This window comes from Amphiura filiformis, chromosome 5 (assembly GCF_039555335.1).
Source record: "Amphiura filiformis chromosome 5, Afil_fr2py, whole genome shotgun sequence".
Lineage (NCBI taxonomy): Eukaryota > Metazoa > Echinodermata > Ophiuroidea > Amphilepidida > Amphiuridae > Amphiura > Amphiura filiformis.
Window position 1 is genome coordinate 23477346 of NC_092632.1, and position 20693 is coordinate 23498038.

A 20693-nucleotide genomic window follows, 5' to 3' on the forward strand; every position below is an offset into this window, starting at 1 on the left:
AAAAAACCATGTCAACGTATTCCTCTCACGGTCCGGGGGGAGGACACTTAACACAAATGACCATACGAGTAGGCTCCCCCGGAAAGACCCCCCTTTTTGGATTTCGCAACTCCTAAAGACCCGTTATATTTGACCAAAATAGGGCTCCGAAAGACCCTTGATCTTGATATTTCAGCTCTAAAAGACTTCAAAATTGCCCATTCCTCATATTTCTGTTTTTTTCAGTCGATTATCAACCAGAAAGCCAAGAAAGACATGATTTTGACTGTTTGTACGCGTAGTCCTCATTTTACTTGTTCGCAGTTCCAAAAGTCAAAAGACCCACTTTTACCGGTACGCCGTCAGCTCCCAAAGACCCACCACCTCAAAATTCCGGGGGAACATACCCACCAAAACTGTTTGATGTGCCCCCCCCCCCCGGGCTCACGGTAGGCCTACCGTTCTTGAATTTAGCAAAAAGGTCATAAGCCGGTAAATGGCCATTTTTTTTACTGAAAGCAAGCCTAAACTCAAAATGTTCGTCGTGTAAAGACAGGCAAGGAATAAGGGGTGGTGCAATAATTATGTGTACCCCCGGGGTGGTGAATTATAAAGGGGAGGGGGCAAGCATTTTTTGGCAGATCGAAAGGGGGGGGCGATTTTTGGCACAGATATTTTGGGCACCGTTTCTATATTACGCCCTAAAAAGGTGTATAGGAAAACGTTATAGGAACACGTTCAAATAATATGCAAAATTTCCTGCTCGTTGCGCTCGCATTATATGATAAGACAATTTATGGTCTTAAATTTGGGTTCCCCAAAATCTTGCATGTGTAAGGGGGGGAGCATTTTTGGCACATCAAATGGGGGGGCAAAGATTTTTTGGCACGGCCAAAGTGGGGACAAGCTTTTTTTGGCAGACCATTTTGAGAATTCACCACCTTGGGGGTACACATAATTATTGCACCACTCCTTCTAGGATTCGTTACGTAGGTGACATCGCAATAGTAATGGTGTATTGGTCCTAGGCTGTATTGGACCTATGGACATGGGGTCTCGGTTCTGGCACTCCGTGTATCTGTGGGTACTCATCGGCGAACACCCCCTTTTGAATCTCAGTCGCACTTTTTTCAGGATAAAAACACCCCTATTTTTTGCCCTTCCCCTCAGTTTTGTTCCTACTTTTTGTCAGGCTGCAAAAAGTAGGAATTGTCGAATGGGCAAAATCGTGTCATTTGACACGAATTGAACGATGGGTATGAAATGACCTACGTGCGGTTGATTGATTGATTGTTTGATCGATTGATTGATTGATTTGTTGATTGATTTATTGATTGATTGATTCGTTGGTTGGTTAATTAATTAATTAATTAATTAATTAATTATTATATTGTTTTTAAGTTGTCACAAAAAATTTGGGGTAAAAAAGTGAAATTATTATATAGTTAATTAATTAATTAATTAATTAATTAATTATTATATTAATTAATTAATTAATTAATTAATTAATTAATTAATTAATTAATTAATTAATTAATTAATTAATTAATTAATCAGTTAATTAATTAATTAATTAATTAATTAATGCATGTCGACAGTCGAACAAGTAATAAAATACCGTACCTGAAAAAAGAATATTGAAATTTGCTGTTGTTTTATGCACCCTTCAAAAATCTCGAGTTTTTCACTTTTTTACCCCAAATTTTTGTGACAACTTAAAAACAAATCCGTTTTGAGAAGAGACATGCACTTTAGTGAAGTTGTTTTAATTTTTTGAAATTCGTCTCTTTTTTCGAAATATTGAAAAAAACATGTGAAAAAAGCAATTTTGTCACTCTATTCAGCTAAAAATTGCACATAATGGTATATATTTTTGTTTAAAATAAATGTTTTTAAAAAATGAGAAAACCTTCCCTAAACTTTGATGTACTCTAAACGATAGTGAAAAAAGTTTACCTTTTGCTTGCATATTTTTCGAGTTATCTTGTCACAAAAATCGTGCAATATTGTCAAAAGTGAATTCTGCGAAATCGACGTTTTAGTAAAAAAATGTCAAAACGGTAAGACTTTCGCGCTTATAAAAGCTGTATATCTGGTGCATGGTCTAAATAGGCCTATATATCTTTTTGCACCAATTAATCTATAATGTCTGCTTTTAAGTGCGCCAAAATTCAAAATAATTAAAAAATCTAAGTGGCATTTTGACTGCAAATTTTTGTTTTGTTTACACCATTATTTGCTGGCATTGATAACATACCGAATGCGCCTTGTCTGCGTTGGTTGCGCCGCGTCACGCAACGCGATTCGCGCGCGTAATCACAATATTTCGCATTCTCGCATTTCTGACTCATTATTTCCCGCCAATTTACTAAGCTGTCTTGAGCCATGTGACTTTTTAGAGTTGAAAAGAGTGAACTAAACTCAAGCAAATATCCGAATAAATATTAGCAAGTTGTATTTTATCAGTTTCAAGTTAAAGAATACATCTCAGATAAATATCGAGAAATCTCAAATTCGGGTGTCTTCCATTAGGCCTACTCTGGCCTTATTAATAAAGCGAATCTTTGAATAAGTTCAAACACTGACATAAATCCAAGAATTTTGACAGTTCCTTCTTTTTGACAAGCTGCAAAAAGTAGGAATTGTCGCAATTCTGGAATTGCGAATGGGCAAAATTGTGTTTATTTGACACGAAACGACGGGTAGGCCTACGTAGGTAGGTTGATTGATTGATTGATTGATTAATTAATTGATCGATTAATTAATTGATTGATTAATTGATTGATTAATTAATTGATTGATTGATCGATCGATCGACTGACTGACTGACTGACTGACTGACTGACGGATTGATTGATTGATTGATTGATTGATCGATTGATTGATTGATTGATTGATTGATTGATTGATTGATTGATTGATTGATTGATTGATTGATTGATTGATTGATCGATCGATCGATTGATTGATTGATTGATTGATGCATGTTCACAGTCGAACAAGTAATAAAATACGGCACCTGAAAAAAGAATATTGAAATTTGCTGTTGTTTTATGCACCCTACATACACCCTGTATTCTAAAATTGACAGGTTATTTGCGGTCAGCTGAACAAAAGAACCAAGAGAGGGCGCATACAGTCCGAGTTTGCGTACTTCTTCAATTCAACGCCATTTTGCTGATGAACTTTTGTTTGGGTCTGAAGAAGGCCCCAAAATAGCTTTAAAGTTCGGTTAATTTGTGTCAAAATATGTAAAAATGGCGTGTATAGCATCACTCAAACAGGAGCTCAAGTTAGCCGAATCCTTGTTCGGGAAGGACAACGAAAGATTCCAGATTCACAAAGCCAACATGGACGAGTTGATGTGCACGTTCATAGGTTCCGGCGACGAAGAATTCGTCATTCATTGCAATTTCACAGTGAGTGTTCAAGACAAAAGACATCGCAGTTTTTGATATTATATTCTATGGATAACCATACTAATGATTGCATGTTGAAAATTGTAGTATGGAAATGTTTTGTGCCTGAAATCAGGGCGTTTAATGTGATAAGAACGTAGTTATTTGCGAATAAAAAATGTAAATAAATGATCCCCAAATGAGTCATTGGTATTGTCACGCCGTACACAGTGGCAGCCGGCAGTGCATGCAGTCAATGACGTACTAATAAATTAAATCACATGTTGAAACGTGATGGCCAAATCTTTAGAATTGATTCAGAGTGGCAATTTCCATTAAGGTTTATGTCAAAAGTTTCGGGGAGATCTGAAAGTAGGAACTTAATAGTTGAATCCCATTTGATTGCATATTTGCAATCATCATCATGAAATCATGGACATGGTATGGACATGATGGAAATGCAGCGCAACTTCGCAAGTCAAGGTATTTTTATACCTCTACCGTGAAACATTGCATACATCGCTCACGCTTAGCGTGAATAGCTCGTGAGCATACTCGCATGTATACATCCTACTCGCGAGCGTTCGTTGGCTTGTTTACGACCGTTCATACATGATACACACTATTATAATAACAGTGCGTGATTGGCCGAGAGCCGGGCATAAATTAGGGGTTCATTCATATATTTTCATGACTAAACGGTTGTTTATGCCCGAGGGCCGCACAACCATTTAGTCATGAAAATATATGAATGAAACCCGTTCATACATTCCAGAACATTTTGTGATTCTTAATTCATCAAAATAATAACAAAAAATTACAAGTAACATTATTAAAGTCATGATTTTCCTTCATTTTTCCTACCCGGCGATCGCACATCCGGGACACCGGGCATAAACGCTGTTTATGCCCGGCTCTCGACCAATCACGCACGCCGTTACATAGCATGTATGTATGAACAGCGTTTATGTGAGATGGCCGGGTAGGGGAAATGCAAGGAAAATCATGTTTTTTAATAATGTTACAATGTAATTTGTTGTTACTATTTTGATGAAATAAGAATCACAAAATGTTCTGGTATGTATGAACAGGGTTCATTCATATTATTTTTATGACTAAACGGTTGTTTATGCCCGGAACCCTTTAGTCATGAAAATATATTAATTAAGGGGGTACTACACCCCTCGATAAATTTGTGTCTATTTTACATTTTCTCAAAACTAATAACACAGTGGTAACAAAGTTATGTATATTATAGGGCAAGGAATCCAGTTACTACACTGGAATTTCAGTGACCCAAGGCAAGCGGTTCGTTATTTATGATAAGAAATAAGGTACCGCTAAGATGTACCTCATTTCCGATCATGATATATACTGAACCGCTTGTCGTGAGTCACTGAAATTTCAGTGTAGTAATTGGATTCCTTGCCCCTATAATATACATAACTTTATCTTTAGTTGATCTATAATTGCTGATCGATTGCTTTAAATTATTGATTGATTGATCATTGATTGATATTTTGATAATTCTGTGATGACGGCATTTACCTCAAAGGACATACCAGCATGTGAGACACCATCTCATAGATCATCGTAGATCTCTTGCTTCACCTTGATGGTTAGAGTTTCATGAACTGCTTTGGTGACCTCTGCAACCAATAACGAAAATACTGCAGGTGACTTCAGGATAGCATCCACAATGTTGTTGAGTTGACCAGTGGTGCCGATATTGATACTTTGTTTGAAAGAGTATCACGGACGATCTCTTTAATAATGTTGCTTTCACTGCCGTCGGTATATTCAGTGTCACTGTTGGTATCAAGGGGTGCAGAATTCTGCTCCCTGCAGTCCTCAGTCTCCCCAGAACTTCTAACTCTTATCAGGGCAAGCCTAGAAATTATACTGGAATTTGACACAAGATGACAGTGTTATGATCAAATTCAAAGTAAAAGCCAGACAGCCATATTTAATGTAAACAATACATGACAATAAACAGCACTGGAGAAAAACATGATTTTGCATAATAATTGCAATCTGCAATTTATTCTGCTGCTCCGTCATCTTTTTTGGGATTTTACTTTAGAGCCATATTTTTAGGGGTCTGTATCCTTCCATACATCATTTTAGGGGTTTGTACAAACACTGATACATGCATGTACTTGGTAGAAAGTACTACAGATTAACATGCATCAGACCAGAGGTTTCTGACAAGATATGACATGTTATTCTGAGCAGGCCTCAAAATAAGCAGATCTGGACCAGGAGTCGCACATTTGAAAAAAGCGGTTCCTGCTCCTGTGATTATCTAGTGAACCAAGAGCCATTTTTAAAGAGCTAAGATTCATATTTAAATGTTAATTGTGCACATTAAGGGGGTACTACACCCCTGGGGTAAATTTGTCACTATTTTTGCATTTTTCTCAAAATTAATAACACACTGGTAACAAAAGTTATGTATATTATTGGGGCAAGAAATCCAATTACTACACTGAAATTTCAGTGAATCAAGACAAGCGGTTCAGTAAATATGATAGGAAATGAGGTACATCCTAGCGGTACCTCATTTTCTATCACAAGTATCGAACCGCTTGTCTTGGGTCACTGAAATTCCAGTGTAGTAATTGGATTCCTTGCCCCTATAATATACATAACTTTTGTTACCAGGGTGTTATTAGTTTTTGAGAAAAATGCAAAAATAGTCACAAATTTATTGAGGGGTGTAGTACCCCCTTAAGTACAAAACTCGATTTAACTACATTTGTACCAGGCTCTATTTTTTTTTTAAATGTAGAGCCTGGTTCACATGATTTTGGTGTGGACCAGGAGCCAAAATGTCATGTTCATTGGGTAAATGGCTCCTGGGTGCCTGCTTATTTCGAGGCTTGATTCTGAGTTACTGTTCATGCAGTGTATGTACTGTGTGACATGTGTGTAAACTAATGTGGGCCATTGTTTTCTGAGATAGTGACATAGACGCATCCACTCGCTCAGGTCATAGTATCTTGCAAAACCCACAGGCTCAAATTGGCTGCCGATCATCACTGAGTAGCTTCCACACGTTGTGGCAAGTAACTAATAGTGGCGGGCCACGTACGTCAAAACCCAAAATTTCGCCAGCCTTCTTATTCTTGGTAGGGGTCTTTGATTCCAGGAGAAAAGTAGAGTCCAGTGTACATGTATTGTAATTGTGCGTGCAAGATCATTAGTCATTTATAGTCACCACAATGCTACATGTAATTCAAAAGTCTATATTGCATGCAAGTCTCATTTTAACTTGTTGGGAAAATCAACATCGTTGGTATTACAATAGAAAATACAATTGAAAATACGAAATTCAATAATTTTCCAGATTTGTTCCCAAGAATATTCAACTTGCATAATGTGATATTATTTGGGGCATGGTCGGATTTTTATGCCTCCACCGGAGGTATTATGTTTCCTGGTTGTCCGTCCGTCCAACCATCCGTCTGTCCATCTGTCCGTCCGAGCTATGCAGTGCAATTTCTCGAACTGGTAAGGCGACAGTGATGCAATTTGGTGGAGGGGTGGCAATTGGTGGTCTCCAAATTTAGCAGGTTTTCGTCGCAAAATATGGTAATTAAGTACCTAATTTGCATAATTTATACATATCAAGCAAAATAACCTTGTGCACAGATTATCTGGAGATCTGTATGAGTTAGGGTCGGTTCATAGTGAATATTCGAAGTCGAATATTCGTTGTCGAATACTTTTTGTGACGTCAAAATATATACGGCAACGAATAAAATATGATGACACGCCGAGTTGAATCGGATTAAATATCGCGCAACTGATAGCGAGATACTATTGATTTATATTCAAGAAAGGCTCGAGGTCACCTGAATATCGTTCGACGAACGATGATTTCAAAAATCCCCAATGAAAATTAACCTGCACAGTTGTGCAAAATACGCCTGGATAGTTCAAAAATGGCTGACGAACTGAAAGAAAACGTTATAGTGCGGTACAAGCGTATCCATTTTATATGACATAAAAGTAAGGGACTATATAAAGACGCCCAGAAAAAGGAAAATGCCTGGCAGGCAATAGCATTCCAATGCTGTAGTGATGGTAAGTTATGTTTTATGCAAATAATATGATATTTAGGCTTACAAACATAACCTACAAATGTACAAGTGAACGGTTCATTGTTTGCTAAATCCAAGCGAGATCACCCGAAAATTGCTGATGAAAAATCCTAGAGTGCGTTTCGAGTTTTTTTTTCTGCACTTTACCAGTAGGCCTAATAAATTCATAAATTCATAAAAAATAAAATAAACATTTAGAGCGAATGTTTTTACTCACTGCTCATCTGATCCACTTTCCCAGGAAATATCGATACTCCTTAGTTTTTTTCCCTGACTTTCCAGACATAATTATGAGTAAACATCAAAATTAATGTTTACAAAACAATCAAATATATATATACATTCGTTTGCATTTTGTACATTAATATTAATATTAATAATGTACAAACATTAAAAAGGGGGGACGCCTAAGAGTATGTCTATTTTTAATCATATACTAATTCCGCCATGCCCAAACATATTTTATATATGAAATCGTATAAAACTGACCCCTTGTAAATCTATTGAACCCCAAATTCCAATCAAAAATAAAAACAACTTTGTTATCAAATACACTAGGACTATACATTGTATTACAGGAATTTAATAGATGGTGCATTTTAATAAATAAATAGATTAACACGGGTAATGGACGAGAAATATTTGGCAATACCGGATTTACCACATAGGCAGTGAATAAAGAAATTAATAAAATAAATATAAATTAAATGAGAAAATGAAGGCAAGGACATTTGGTGAAGTATTGTTTTAGAATGCTAAGTAGTCTTACATGTTATCCTGGCCCAGGACACTGATTAATGTAAATTCGACCCATGATAGTTATTTTATCTACTTTTGCCAGCATTCAACCTGTTCAAGGTGATTTATGCCTATTTTAAATAAAATTCAAATCTGAAGTATCAACGTTGTATCGTGCACAAATTATGATCCGAGACTATTTCATTTGACACGGTTGTATGGATTTCAAAAGATTGGTCCTATAATAGATATCGATTAGAGAATTACAGCAAGAGACTTTGAGGATGCCGTAATCCTCTTGACCATCAACCAATCAGATAGACATATTTCAGAAATATATTCAGTAGAGTTGAAACTCGCTCAACTCTGGAAATATATATTTCAAGTAATCTCGTTAGCAGCACTTTGGTTTGCAATAAAGCCACGAAGGGGCGGTAATGCTAATATACGATTTCAGTCAAATATTGGTGCAAATAAAAATTATACGACTTCGGTCAACTATTTGGCTATTCTTTGCCCAAAATTATGAAATGTATATCAGTAACAACTCTTAGGAGGGTTTTCGAGTAATTTTAACAAAACAATTTTGGACTTGACGCTTAACTGTGGTGTTCTAGGGGAATTAAAATATCACAATTAACATGTTTAATTCAAAATCGTTGTCCTACAAGCACCTGTTAAATGGCTCGTTTCACATTAGGTATAAGTTGGGACATTGTCAGATTGTGTGAACATTACAAATACAAAGGTTGAAAAACAAAAGCCATTTAAAAATGAATTTAAAAGATCGCCTATTTGTAGCTTTATCACACTGAATAGACCAAATATCTGCCTCTGACGAAAAAATGTTTTCCATGCTGTAACGAGTATGTCATTTCAAAAAGAAAGAAAAAAAAAAAGCGGATATTACTTTTTAAAACTCAACGCATTACTATTAATAGGCCTATAATTATAATTATAATGTTATACTTGATTAGATAACAATTAGCCACGTGTTTGATAATTACAGAAAATAAAATATGCAAAATTGCTTCTCAAAGCAAGTTAAATTACCTGGAATATGATTGTATGGTGTTAAAGTATGCAGTTAAAAGTGAATTGTAAACAAAATGTGAAAAAAAGAAATGGACCTCTTGCATTATATGACCACTGGGGGTCACTTATATTCAATTTGCTCCTCCTGATCATCCTCCACCCCGCAAATTATGCTAATTATATACCAATTATTCAAATGTCAATACTTTTTTACAACATTTATCATGCTAACTGTATTGGTTTCATCACAAGCTTTAGTTTGACACCAAATTTAACTACAAAGGCTGTAGGGCTCCCCGGGGTAGGCCTATATTATGAACCCCAAAATGTTACATCTCCACTTAAAACGCATGGCCACTTATTGACTCATTTATTTACTTATTTATTTCTTATTAACTTATTAATTAATTTATTTGCTTATTTATTTCTTTATTAACTTATTAATTTATTTATTCATTTTTATTTTACAGACATTAAATCATGACAGTAGTTCAATATTGAGTTTACTTATTATTGCATTGACTACGTTAAAGAAATTCTCTAAATTTTGCTTACCTAGGTCAACGGGCGATACTTGTTAACAGTCGGGCAACGCTGTGAATTGTAGAAATATATCTTTCTCCGGTTCATAGTTTTATATTCAAGCCGCATATATTTTGATTTACCAAAAGTATTCGAAGCGAATATTCGCCTTGAATATACACTTTGAACCAGCCTTTACAGTGATGAAACTTAGCGGAGAGTAGCACAGCCAGAGGTTCTTGACCTGATTTGCTTTTCAGCGCAAAATTTGCTAATCGCAAGGTCATTGTGAGGTCATATGGGGTCATCTGGGGTCAAATCGCCATATATTGTTGCAGGTTCATGAAATTTGGTGGGAACGACAACTGTAGGAAGAAAAAAATGTCAAGGTCATTTTGGGGTCATCCAAGGTCATCTGAGGTCAAATCGCCATAGATTGTCGCAGGTTCATGAAATTTTGTGGGGACGGCCACTGAAACAAGGCAAAAATGTCAAGGTCATTTTGGGGTCATTCGAGGTCAAATCGCCATAGACTGCTGCAGGTTCATGAAATTTGGTGGGAACGGCCACCTTAGCGAAGCAAATAATGTTAAGGTCATTTTGGGGTCAAGTGAAATTGCACCGGTTAAAATGATGGGCGTCAAGTTGGAGGCATTGCGGCCGACGCTTTTCGTCGAGAACCGCGCAGGTCGAGAACCACGAAATTCTAGTTTATGTTATGATTTCTATCTTACATAAGGTCTAGCATTAAATTTATTTATTTAAACTTTCTTTAGGTAGGGTAGCCCTTTCAATGACAAAGCAAGCAATAATTGAAACTAATATAGCAAAATGTGAGATACAAATCTGCACAGTAATTAAAAACTTATTTACATGACATTTCCAATTTTCCATGTATAATGATAACAACAATTTACAAATAAGAAACAATTTTGTTTATTTTTCATAGTTGCTTAAAGGGGTTTGTTTACATCAGCTTTCTGGTATAGATTTTTCTTATTGTTGTGTAATTGTACTTTAGTTTGTGATGCATTGTAGTGTAAGTTTTTTCTCTGGTTGGCCTCACACTTGTCAAAGGGTCCAACCCGAAACGTCGTGTTTATCTATACCTCCTGGTATATATATATTTTTGCACTGTTTCTAACTTTAATCTCTACGACCATATGCTCTCACAGTGCTACGCAGTTACTCGACCTTAAGAAACAATTTATATGTTTCCAAATTTAGAGTTGCATAATGCTCTGGTGGTTTTGATATGAGTGCCAAAAATGTGTAACAATGCCCCATAGAAGTACAAAATTCCGGTGTGGTTACCTCAATTCACCATGTGGTTACCTCAATTCACCATGTGGTTACCTCAATTCACCATGTGGTTACCTCAATTCACCATGTGGTTACCTCAATTCACCATGTGGTTACCTCAATTCACATTTGCCAGTTCACCATGTTTTTGTTCACATCATCTGAACGAAACATGTATCTTGGATGTTAAATTTTCCTGGGTTATGAGCTTTGGGGATGAGGGCAAAAAAAAGTTTTTGATTGTCCTCGTCAGACCGACCGTCTCGGCAATCCTACCTTTTTTATGCCTCCACCGGAGGTATTATGTTTCCTGGTTGTCCGTCCGTCCGTCTGTCGGGCTGTCCATCTGTCCGTCCGTATAGTGATGCAATTTGGTGGAGGGGTGGCAATTGGCGGTCTCAAAATTTCAGTATGTTATTCATCGCAAAATATGGTAATTTTAATTACCATATTTTGCGATGAAAACCTGCTAAAGTACCTAATTTGCATAATTTATGCATATCAAGGAAAATAACCTTGTGCACAGATTATCTGGAGATACAATGATGAAACTTGGCAGAGAGTAGCGCAGCCAGAGGTTCTTGACCTGATTTTCAGCGCAAAATGTGGGTAATCGCAAGGTCATTGTGAGGTCATTTGGGGTCATCCTGGGTCAAATCGCCATACATTGTTGCAGGTTCATGAAATTTGGTGGGAACGGGCACCCTAGCAAGACAAAAAATGTCACGGTCATTTTGGGATCATCCGGGGTCAAATTGCCATAGATTGTAGCAGGTTCATGAAATTTTGTGGGGACGACCACTGAAACAAGGCAAAAATGTCAAGGTCATTTTGGGGTCATTCAGGGTCATCTGGGGTCAAATCGCCATAGACTACTGCAGGTTCATGAAATTTGTTGGGAACGGCCACCAACTTGGGGTCAAGTGAAATTGCACCGGTTAAAATGATGGTAATATGAAAACAAGGATTGAGGATCGGGGTGAGCAAATGATGTGATATGAATAAGCAAAAGTTGATCTGCAGCAGGCCTCCAGAAAATTTTCTGCTGTCTGGGAACTTGATGACAAGTGCTAGAAATTTTCTGTGAAATAACTGAAATAGGCCTATGTGCACGTAGCGGACATGACGAGCGCGAAGTCCTAACGTCCGGAGTCCAGGGCCCGCTTAAGGACCCTGGAAGCTCTCAGGGTTTAGATGCTCTCTCGTGCAATCTGAGCCTTATTTTGGAACAGTTTCTATAAAAATTTACACCCTTTTTCACAAAAAACACAACTTAAAATTTCAAAGTATTTCTGTCAAAACTCACAAATTTCCAACAATGTTGTCAGTTTTTTGTCATAAGTCATAGTACATATAGTATATGATTGATATAATCACATCTAGGGCTCAACCGATTATTGGATCGGATATCGTATCGGCCCAATATTTTCTATATCAGTATTGGATCGGATGTCGGTAAAAAAAATTCAAAAAAACAAATTTTTTTTTTTTAAACATTTTTTTAGAAGTTTTCTGCTACTTTGAAGAACCACTTGACCTATTCTGAAGGGCTAGGATTATTCACAATTAATTTGGAAACAAAATTACGAAAAAATTACAGTTTGTTATCCTTAATATGCAAACCATTAACTTGTGTTTACCTCTTCATCTATCACATTATAAATGCATGGAAAACCAATGTATCCTACTATATCCTACTATAATTCACCAGAATCTGTTTGTGTGTTTGTGTATCTGTTTGTCTGTCCGCCTCTTTCTCGGAGACCGGGGTCGCGCTCCTCAAACTTGGTGGGTGGGTGCAGCTTGGTATGAGGAAGAACGAGTTTATATTTTTTAAGGTCAAAGGTCAACGACCGGGTCAAGTCTAATTGAAGTCTAATTTCAAATTGCTCCTATGGAGCTAAAACTTGGTGGGTGTGTTGACCTTGGACTAACAAATAAAAGTTTCCACGGTGACCTTTTCGTCAGACCCACGGTTAAGAGGTCATAGGTCAAGAAAGGTAAAATTTTCAAATTGCCCCTATGGAGCTCAAACTTGGTGGGTGGGTGGATCTTGGACTAACAAACAAAAGTTTCAACGGTGACCTTTTTGTCGGACCTACGGTTAAGAGGTCATAGGTCAAAAAGGTAGAAATATCAAATTGCCTCTATGGAGCTCAAACTTGGTGGGTGTGTTGACCTTGGACTAACAAACAAAAGTTTCCACGGTGACCTTTTTTCGTCACACCTACGGTTAAGAGGTCATAGGTCAAAAAAGGTAGAAATTTCAAATTGCCTCTATGGAGCTCAAATGTGGTTGGTTGGCGGATCTTGGACTAACAAACAAAAGTTTCCACGGTGACCTTTTCGTCACACCTACGGTTAAGAGGTCATAGGTCAAAAAAGGTAGAAATTTCAAATTGCCTCTATGGAGCTCAAACTTGGTGGGTGAGTGCATCTTGACCTAAGACAGAACAAGTTTGTATTGGTTAGTGGGTCAAGGTCACCCAGGGGTCATCTGAGGTCAAATTAGTAAAAACTATTTTCCGCCTATTTTCTCGGAGACTAAAGGTCGCACGTTCCTCAAACTTGGTGGTTGGTGGGTGCATCTCTGGACCTCGGACAGAACAAGTTTGTTTCGGTTAGTGGGCCAAGATTACCCGAGGTCATTTAGGGGTCATCTGAGGTCAAATTAGTAAAAACTGGTATGGGCATGAAACTTGATGGGTACAGTCAACTTTTAGAGTCAAATTTTTGGACAGCCATGTTGGGGTCATCTGAGGTCAAATTAGTAAAAACTGTTGTATGGGCATGAAACTTGATGGGTACAGTCAACTTTTAGAGTCAAATTTTTGGACGGTCATTTTGGGGTCATCCAAGGTCAAATTTCTAAAAACTGTCGTATGGGCATGAAACGTGGTGGGTACAGTCAACATTTAGAGCCAAATTTTGGAAGGTCATTTCGAGGTCACAAGGGGTCATCTGAGGTCAAATTAGTAAAAACTGTCCTATGGGCATCAGTCACCATCAGCCAGGTAACCGCGACAGCCGAGAACCGCCAAATACGGGTAACCGCCTAGTCTATAATAATTTGTGATAGATGAAGAGGTAAACATTAGTTAATGGTTTGCATATACAGGATAACAAACTAATTTTCTTTTTTTTTTTCTTTCTTTTTTCAAATTAACTGTGAATGATCCTGAAATTTCATAATAGGTCCAGTGGTTCTCCACTGGACTCGAAAACTTTGAAAAAAAAAGTTCCCACGGTTTTTGGAGGCCTGATCTGCAGAACCATTCATAAAAAAAATTAAGGATACTTGAGCTTTCATATTCTGTGCAAGGATTAACTTTCAATGTGACAACAATATACTAGTGGAAGCCATCAACATTATGAATCTAAGTGTCATTGGTTTGTGAAGTGTTTTGAAGGTCTAGTGGCACACCCTGTTAAAAATATATATTAAGTATATTAAGTACCTCACTCCTCAAAATTGCAAATGAATTTATATTACAAGTTCTTGTTTCCTACATTAATTTCAAGTTGTAACAGATTTTGTTGTTTAACCTGAAGCATTTTGAGGTGATGAAAAATGATTGACAAGAGTCATTTCCTTTTGTTTTGAGCCTTCAGGTAAAAAGGTTCTGAGGAGGGATTCACACACAGTTTATGAACTGAAGTCAAATACAATTTAAAGTAGCATGTTTGTATAGTAAGTCACTCACCTTGTATATTTGGGAACAACCCAAAAGTTCAGTGACATCCAATAGATGAGTTGACTTCTGACGTCATTGCCTGGCAGTATGCGCATACATCATCACAATTTCTATAGTTTTTTGCCTGGCAGTATGTGCGCGCATCATATTTTGTTCAGGGCCTGTGCTTTTAAACCTCCCACCACATCACCAGAAGGCTATTGAACAGTGAAGTGGTTGTATGCAGTTCGCTCAAGCATATCATATCGATATACCAGTCCCTTGCCTTTGTTGATAACATTGAGGTCAACTCATCGATAAAACACTTTTATGACTGATCATTGATTTAGAATTAAAAATTATGTGGAGAACACAACCTGATGTCATTAAGATAGATAATCTATTCAATCCATCACCATGGGCAGGCCTCGAAATAAGCCAAAATTTCCGAGGGCCATTTGGGCCCTTGATTTTAAATCACAAAATAATTGCCATTGGTTTTAACCTATGAACCTCGCAAAAAGTGAGAAAATTGCCACACATTTTGTGGGCCATTTGGGCCCACCAGATGTGTCTTTTGTGGGCCCTCACTGATTTTCGGGGGCCGAGGGCCCTTGGGCCCTCCTTATTTCGAGCCCTGACCATGGGAGAAATGTTGCCTAGTGATGTTAGTGTATTTTTGTCATCTAACTATGGTACTGTAGAGAGCATATCATGTAGTCTCTGTGCATTTTCATTCACATCTCCATGAGCTTTGTGTTTACATATTTCACACACTGTAAACCTTTTGTTTATTTCATTGCAAGCCTCTAAATAGGAACTTGTTCTTGTAATTATCCTAATGGCTTGTTAAGTAGGGCATGGATCGGTCTAGCTATCTGTTACCAGGAAGTAAATGATTCATTGATATAAATATTAGAAAATAATAAATTATCATGGTCTAAAATCTAGTGATATATGTTCACACAAATATGGTGAACTTACAGGTGTAAGAAAATTGTATTTTCACCAGAGAGTCAATTTCTTTGGTTTGTTTATTTATTTCTTTTTTTTAAATTCAATTCCACTCAAAATTGACCAGGGTTCAGTTTTTGCTGGCATAAACTAGTGGCAAAACCTGTTTTGGACAAAACTAGCAATTCATGTTGTCAGTCAAACATTAAACTTTTAATGAAACAATCAAACTGATTTTTGTCTCATCCAGTCTTTTAAATTGGCATTATATAAATTTTAGTTACTACGAGTGAGTTATGAAAACCTATACTTGTATGTACATGTATGGCATGCCATTAAATTTGTTACTGCTTTAAGAAAATATCATCCATCAAAAGCATTTTTTGTTACCGGTACTTAACAATTTGTTTTGAGCTGAAAAAAAAAATGAAACATTTATCAGTTAAAAGGTGCGTTTGCCAAGTGGGAGAAAAAACCTGGTTAAAACCATGGTTTTTGTTCCACCTGCAGAAAAAACCTGCAATAACCCTGTCACATAACAGAATTATTTGAACCTTTCAAAACTTGACTGCTCTGTTGTAACAACAAAACTCTGTGCTCAGATGTTTTTTGTTTTTATTTGTTTGTTTGTTCAGTTGTCTATTTTGTTATCTACTAAACAACAGACCATTCGCCAACAGGCAAAGTCTCTGTCCTTCGACGGCTGTAAGAATTAGCGCACATTTGTGAGGGCCGATCAATATATGGCAGAGCCTGTTTATGTACGTTTACGCAAAAGATGTGAAGACTGCTTTGAAAAATAAGAATGTTATTAATTAAATTATAGGCTGAATGAAAATTATGGACATGTCAACATCAACAAGTTAAATATGAAAATATTTTCTTGATTTCCTAAATAGATGAGACATGCCCATCCACTTGTCATATCTCAATTAGTATAATATGTATCACAATAGTCTTCCATATTGATAACTTACTTCAAATTATTTGCTTGACCTCTTTAGTATTTTGTTACCAGTAACTTATGGAATTGTCAAAAACAGTTCTAAACTTGTATGACGAAGAACCCGCTAAAAACTTTCCAATTGTTATGAACTCCCGTCTTAAAAGCCTATCCCACAATGAGTAACAAATGATTGAAGCTGCAGCTAAACAGGTACTTCTCATGTTGCACAGCCAGATTCTTTCAACATGGTGATCCTTATAGCTGCCATTATACAGGATTTGAATTTGTATGTGAATCCACACAATTCATTGTAAAAAGATTTGTGTGAATCAGGGTTGATTCTCCAGGGTCAGAAATTCGCAACCAAGTGCGATGATCCTTTAGGATTCTCCCAGTGGAATTTTACAAGAATCCATGGATTCTCACATATAACTTTGTATGATTAACTGAAATATTTATGAGAATCCATTTAGATTCTTGCAATTATGTTTACGAGAATCTTTGCAAGAATGGATTCTCGGATTCTCGCCAAATTTCTGACCCTGTTCTCAATGTCTCACACATGATTAGACCTATATTTATTTAATACTAGAATACTGCTCTCCCCATGGTGCATAAATTTAGAGTTGGGTATATATATGAACCATGGGGGAATTTCGTACTTTGGAGGGGGCATTAAGCTATCGGCCCTGTGTACATAATACCTGTACGTAATACACCTGTCAATTGCAATCCCTTCACCTAGGACCCGGGCAATAGCGGGGACTTAGCTTGGACTTAGCCTGGGATGTGACAACTCATTCTGTTGCCACGGACATAGCCGGGGATAGTACGGGGATGTAATGCATCACGTAAGGGCCAAGGATCTACCCAGGACATTATAAAAGAGTACTCTCAACTGTGCAGGGTTGTAAGCAGGGGAAACACTGTTCTGTTTTTTCCATTTACCAGGGGAATGCAGGTTCTTTGATACTATGATTGAGTCTCGGAATTCAAGCACGTTTTGTGATCTTTCCGGCAGTTGCGGGACTGTTACATGTTTGTAACAGTTTCCAAAATTACGTCTCCGTCTAAGTCCCCACTAGTCCCGGGGGCAGGGACTGCAACTGACAGCCGCATAATTCACAGTCAGTTTTGAATAGGATGTTAACCCCTGACTGTTCAACTGGACCCCAGCAGAAAGACGTTTCACAAGAGGCTTTCTTGGGGTTATCCAGGTTTGTCAAACCTGAACAAATCAATCAAATCAAATCATTGTAATATATTCGTTATTTAGCATCCCTTCGATTCCTAATAAGCACTTCATGAACTGGTCTTTCCTAATATACAAATACAACATGTTTTGAGGGAAGTAGTCAAAACTACTGGTCCCGAGGTGTTGGATGATTTGACTACTTCCCGACGCGTCAGCGGAGGGAAGTAGTCAAGATCATCCAACACCGAGGGACCAGTAGTTTGACTACTTCCAAATAAAACATGTTGTATTTGTTTTACTATACCTCATAAATATTTTCACTATCACGGTAAAATCGCAAATAAAAGTCAACACACACCAGTCAACGTGCCGGCCAGCATGGTAAATAAGCTTAATATTTTGCTTACCTGACATTATTTCTGTTCAATCAATTTACATTTTGACCTACATTATTCTAATTTTCTTTTTAACATTCCATAAATAGCAGACTCAGTACACCGGTCGATCTTACCGTTTCCGATGTTGATTAAGATACTTCTTCTTGCATCGATCCCGAGATGCGGAAAAACCAATAGTCATTTTGTCCCACATAAATGAATAAATAACAAAACCCCCGATCCCCGAGTGGACTCACCCATTCGGTGACGTCACACACGATAATCACCCTTATCCTCCTTGGTTTCTAGATGAGATAGACGTTGGATTTTTCTTTACCAACGCTAAGTATCATTACGAACCAAAGGATTTAGATATACAGTTTGTTTGTTACACTGAGGTAAAAACCAACCAGTATAGTCGCTAGGGAGATAGTTTTGACGACATTTTTCGGCAAGAAAAGTGACAAAAACCATCCAAAGACTTAGCTTGTATGTGTGTTTCCGTTCATAGTCGGGACACACGTTTTCAAAATGGCCGCCCTTAGGGCGCCATTTTATTTTTGTTCTCACGTAAAACAACTATAACAGACTAGTAAGTTACAATAGATGTTTGTACAGTACTGTGTATACATGTATGGTGAGTGATTATCGCTATGTTTATGGTGTGCTCTATCGTTATATCTTTCAGTACGCGTCTGATGACGCCTTGAGTTACTGCTTAGAGTTCGTGGGTTTCGAAGGACCAGCCTGACAAATCTTCCCCAAAGGTTTTCAGTTTTCATCCCTTTGTATATATATTTTTATATCATACCACTACATCAGCGTCAGCCACTGTGCGTGTGGGTCTGTTTATTGGGCTTGAGCTTGTGTTCGGGGGGGGTAGTGCTGTACGCTCCCCGATTACTACAATGTCTAGGCCTTGTCAATCATGCCCTTCCCTTGTACCAGAGTGGGACCCGCATCCACTCTGCTACTCCCACAGGGATTGCTCTAAATCAAATAAGTGTGCTTCCTTTTGCATAGGCTTATCGGACATCCACTTCGAGGATTTAGAAAGTAGCGCTCGTTAGGTCTTCGACACAGACAGAAGACGAAGACTAAGAAACAGAAGCCTACAGGTAAGATTGATATGGTAGGTACTAGCGAGGCAGGCAAGGGCCACGCTAAGGTAACCTCTGGGGCTCGGTCCCGGCAAGCAGGCGGACCCTCCGGGACTGCTAGCGAGCCCGAAGGCCTAGCAGCCAGCGAATGCACTGACTTTACGTCTAAGCTAGTAGCAGGCAGCAGGGCGGTACTTGCCCTAACAGGCGAGTACCAGTCTACCAGTGAGATCTCTAGCGAGCTTCTTGCAGGTGGACACCCGTCTATTGCTGGCGAACGAGCGGGTCTAGCACCCGCGGAAGTAGCCGGCGACGGACAGTATGCCAAGGGTACCCCGGGCTTGCCTGGGTTGAATCCTAGCATACAGCGTGCAGCGGACTTGCCTCGCCGGTCTGTTCAGCACATGCAGCGTGCCAGTGGAACCCGGGCTTGCCTGGGTTGATCCACGGCACGCAGCACGCCTTTCATTCCCCGCAAGGGTCGAATGAAAACGTGCATGGGTTTAGCAGAGACGATACCGGGGCTAACGCTTCAGGTGTAGTCTTAGCAGAACCAACTGGGGTTGTCACACGGCAGCGTTCCATGGTGGGACCGCCGAGTGATTCCCTGGGCCTTGGAATGGCTGCCGGCTGTCCTCCGGGACTGGCTAGCGGCTATACCGGGTTGGGCTCGCAGTCTCTCACGGACAGCGACCCAAGTGCAAACAGTGGCAGCTACCGAGACGAAGCTACGGCTTGACTTCAGTGGTAGCCACTATGCACGCGCCCATAGCTGCCGTGAGTGGTCCGCCACACACAGCGACCTTGGGCGAGGCTCAAGAGGTTAGGGTAGGTAGTTTGAACAGCCTGGCTGATCAACAACCCACTTATGTCCTCGAGAGCCAGCAGAGCGTGGTGATCCATTACAGTCAATGGGTCAATTACCCTCTTATGATCGATCACTATCTATTCAGCGGAGCATGGCTCCATTGATTGATACTGCCTATTCAGGTAGCGAGGTGACTGATCGAGGGTATACACGCCAGCTACCCGTGATACTAGGCAAGCTCCTTTTAGCCAAGGGACAGCCAGTATAGCGGGGTACCCATACACACGGCTTGATCCTCGAGCGGGGTACGCTGTGAGGCATGGGTACAGTGGTATGCAGCCGAGCCCTACCGGGCACCTACGCTACAACCACGCAGGTACCGCAGTACTGCCCTGGTTACCACAGTCTCTGTGGCAACAGGGGGAGGCGGTACTGGTACTGCTGCTCCATGGGGTTTCCTGGTGGCGGATCCTTTCAGGGTCAGCTACCCGCCGGGTATGCCCCGTGGCATCCGCCGCGGGGTGGTTTCTTCCACGGTCTTCCACCGTTTCAAGATGCC

At 38.8% G+C, this 20693-nt stretch overlaps 1 protein-coding gene across 1 annotated transcript in view; it reads left to right on the forward strand.

The window, feature by feature from the left end:
- Positions 1 to 3120: 3120 nt before the first annotated feature.
- Positions 3121 to 20693, forward strand: part of LOC140152820 (ubiquitin-conjugating enzyme E2 Q2-like) — a 40706-nt gene continuing 23133 nt past the window's right edge. The window contains 1 exon segment of the mRNA XM_072175329.1: positions 3121 to 3398. Coding sequence (XP_072031430.1) covers positions 3237 to 3398 — 162 coding nt within the window. The 5' untranslated portion in view covers positions 3121 to 3236.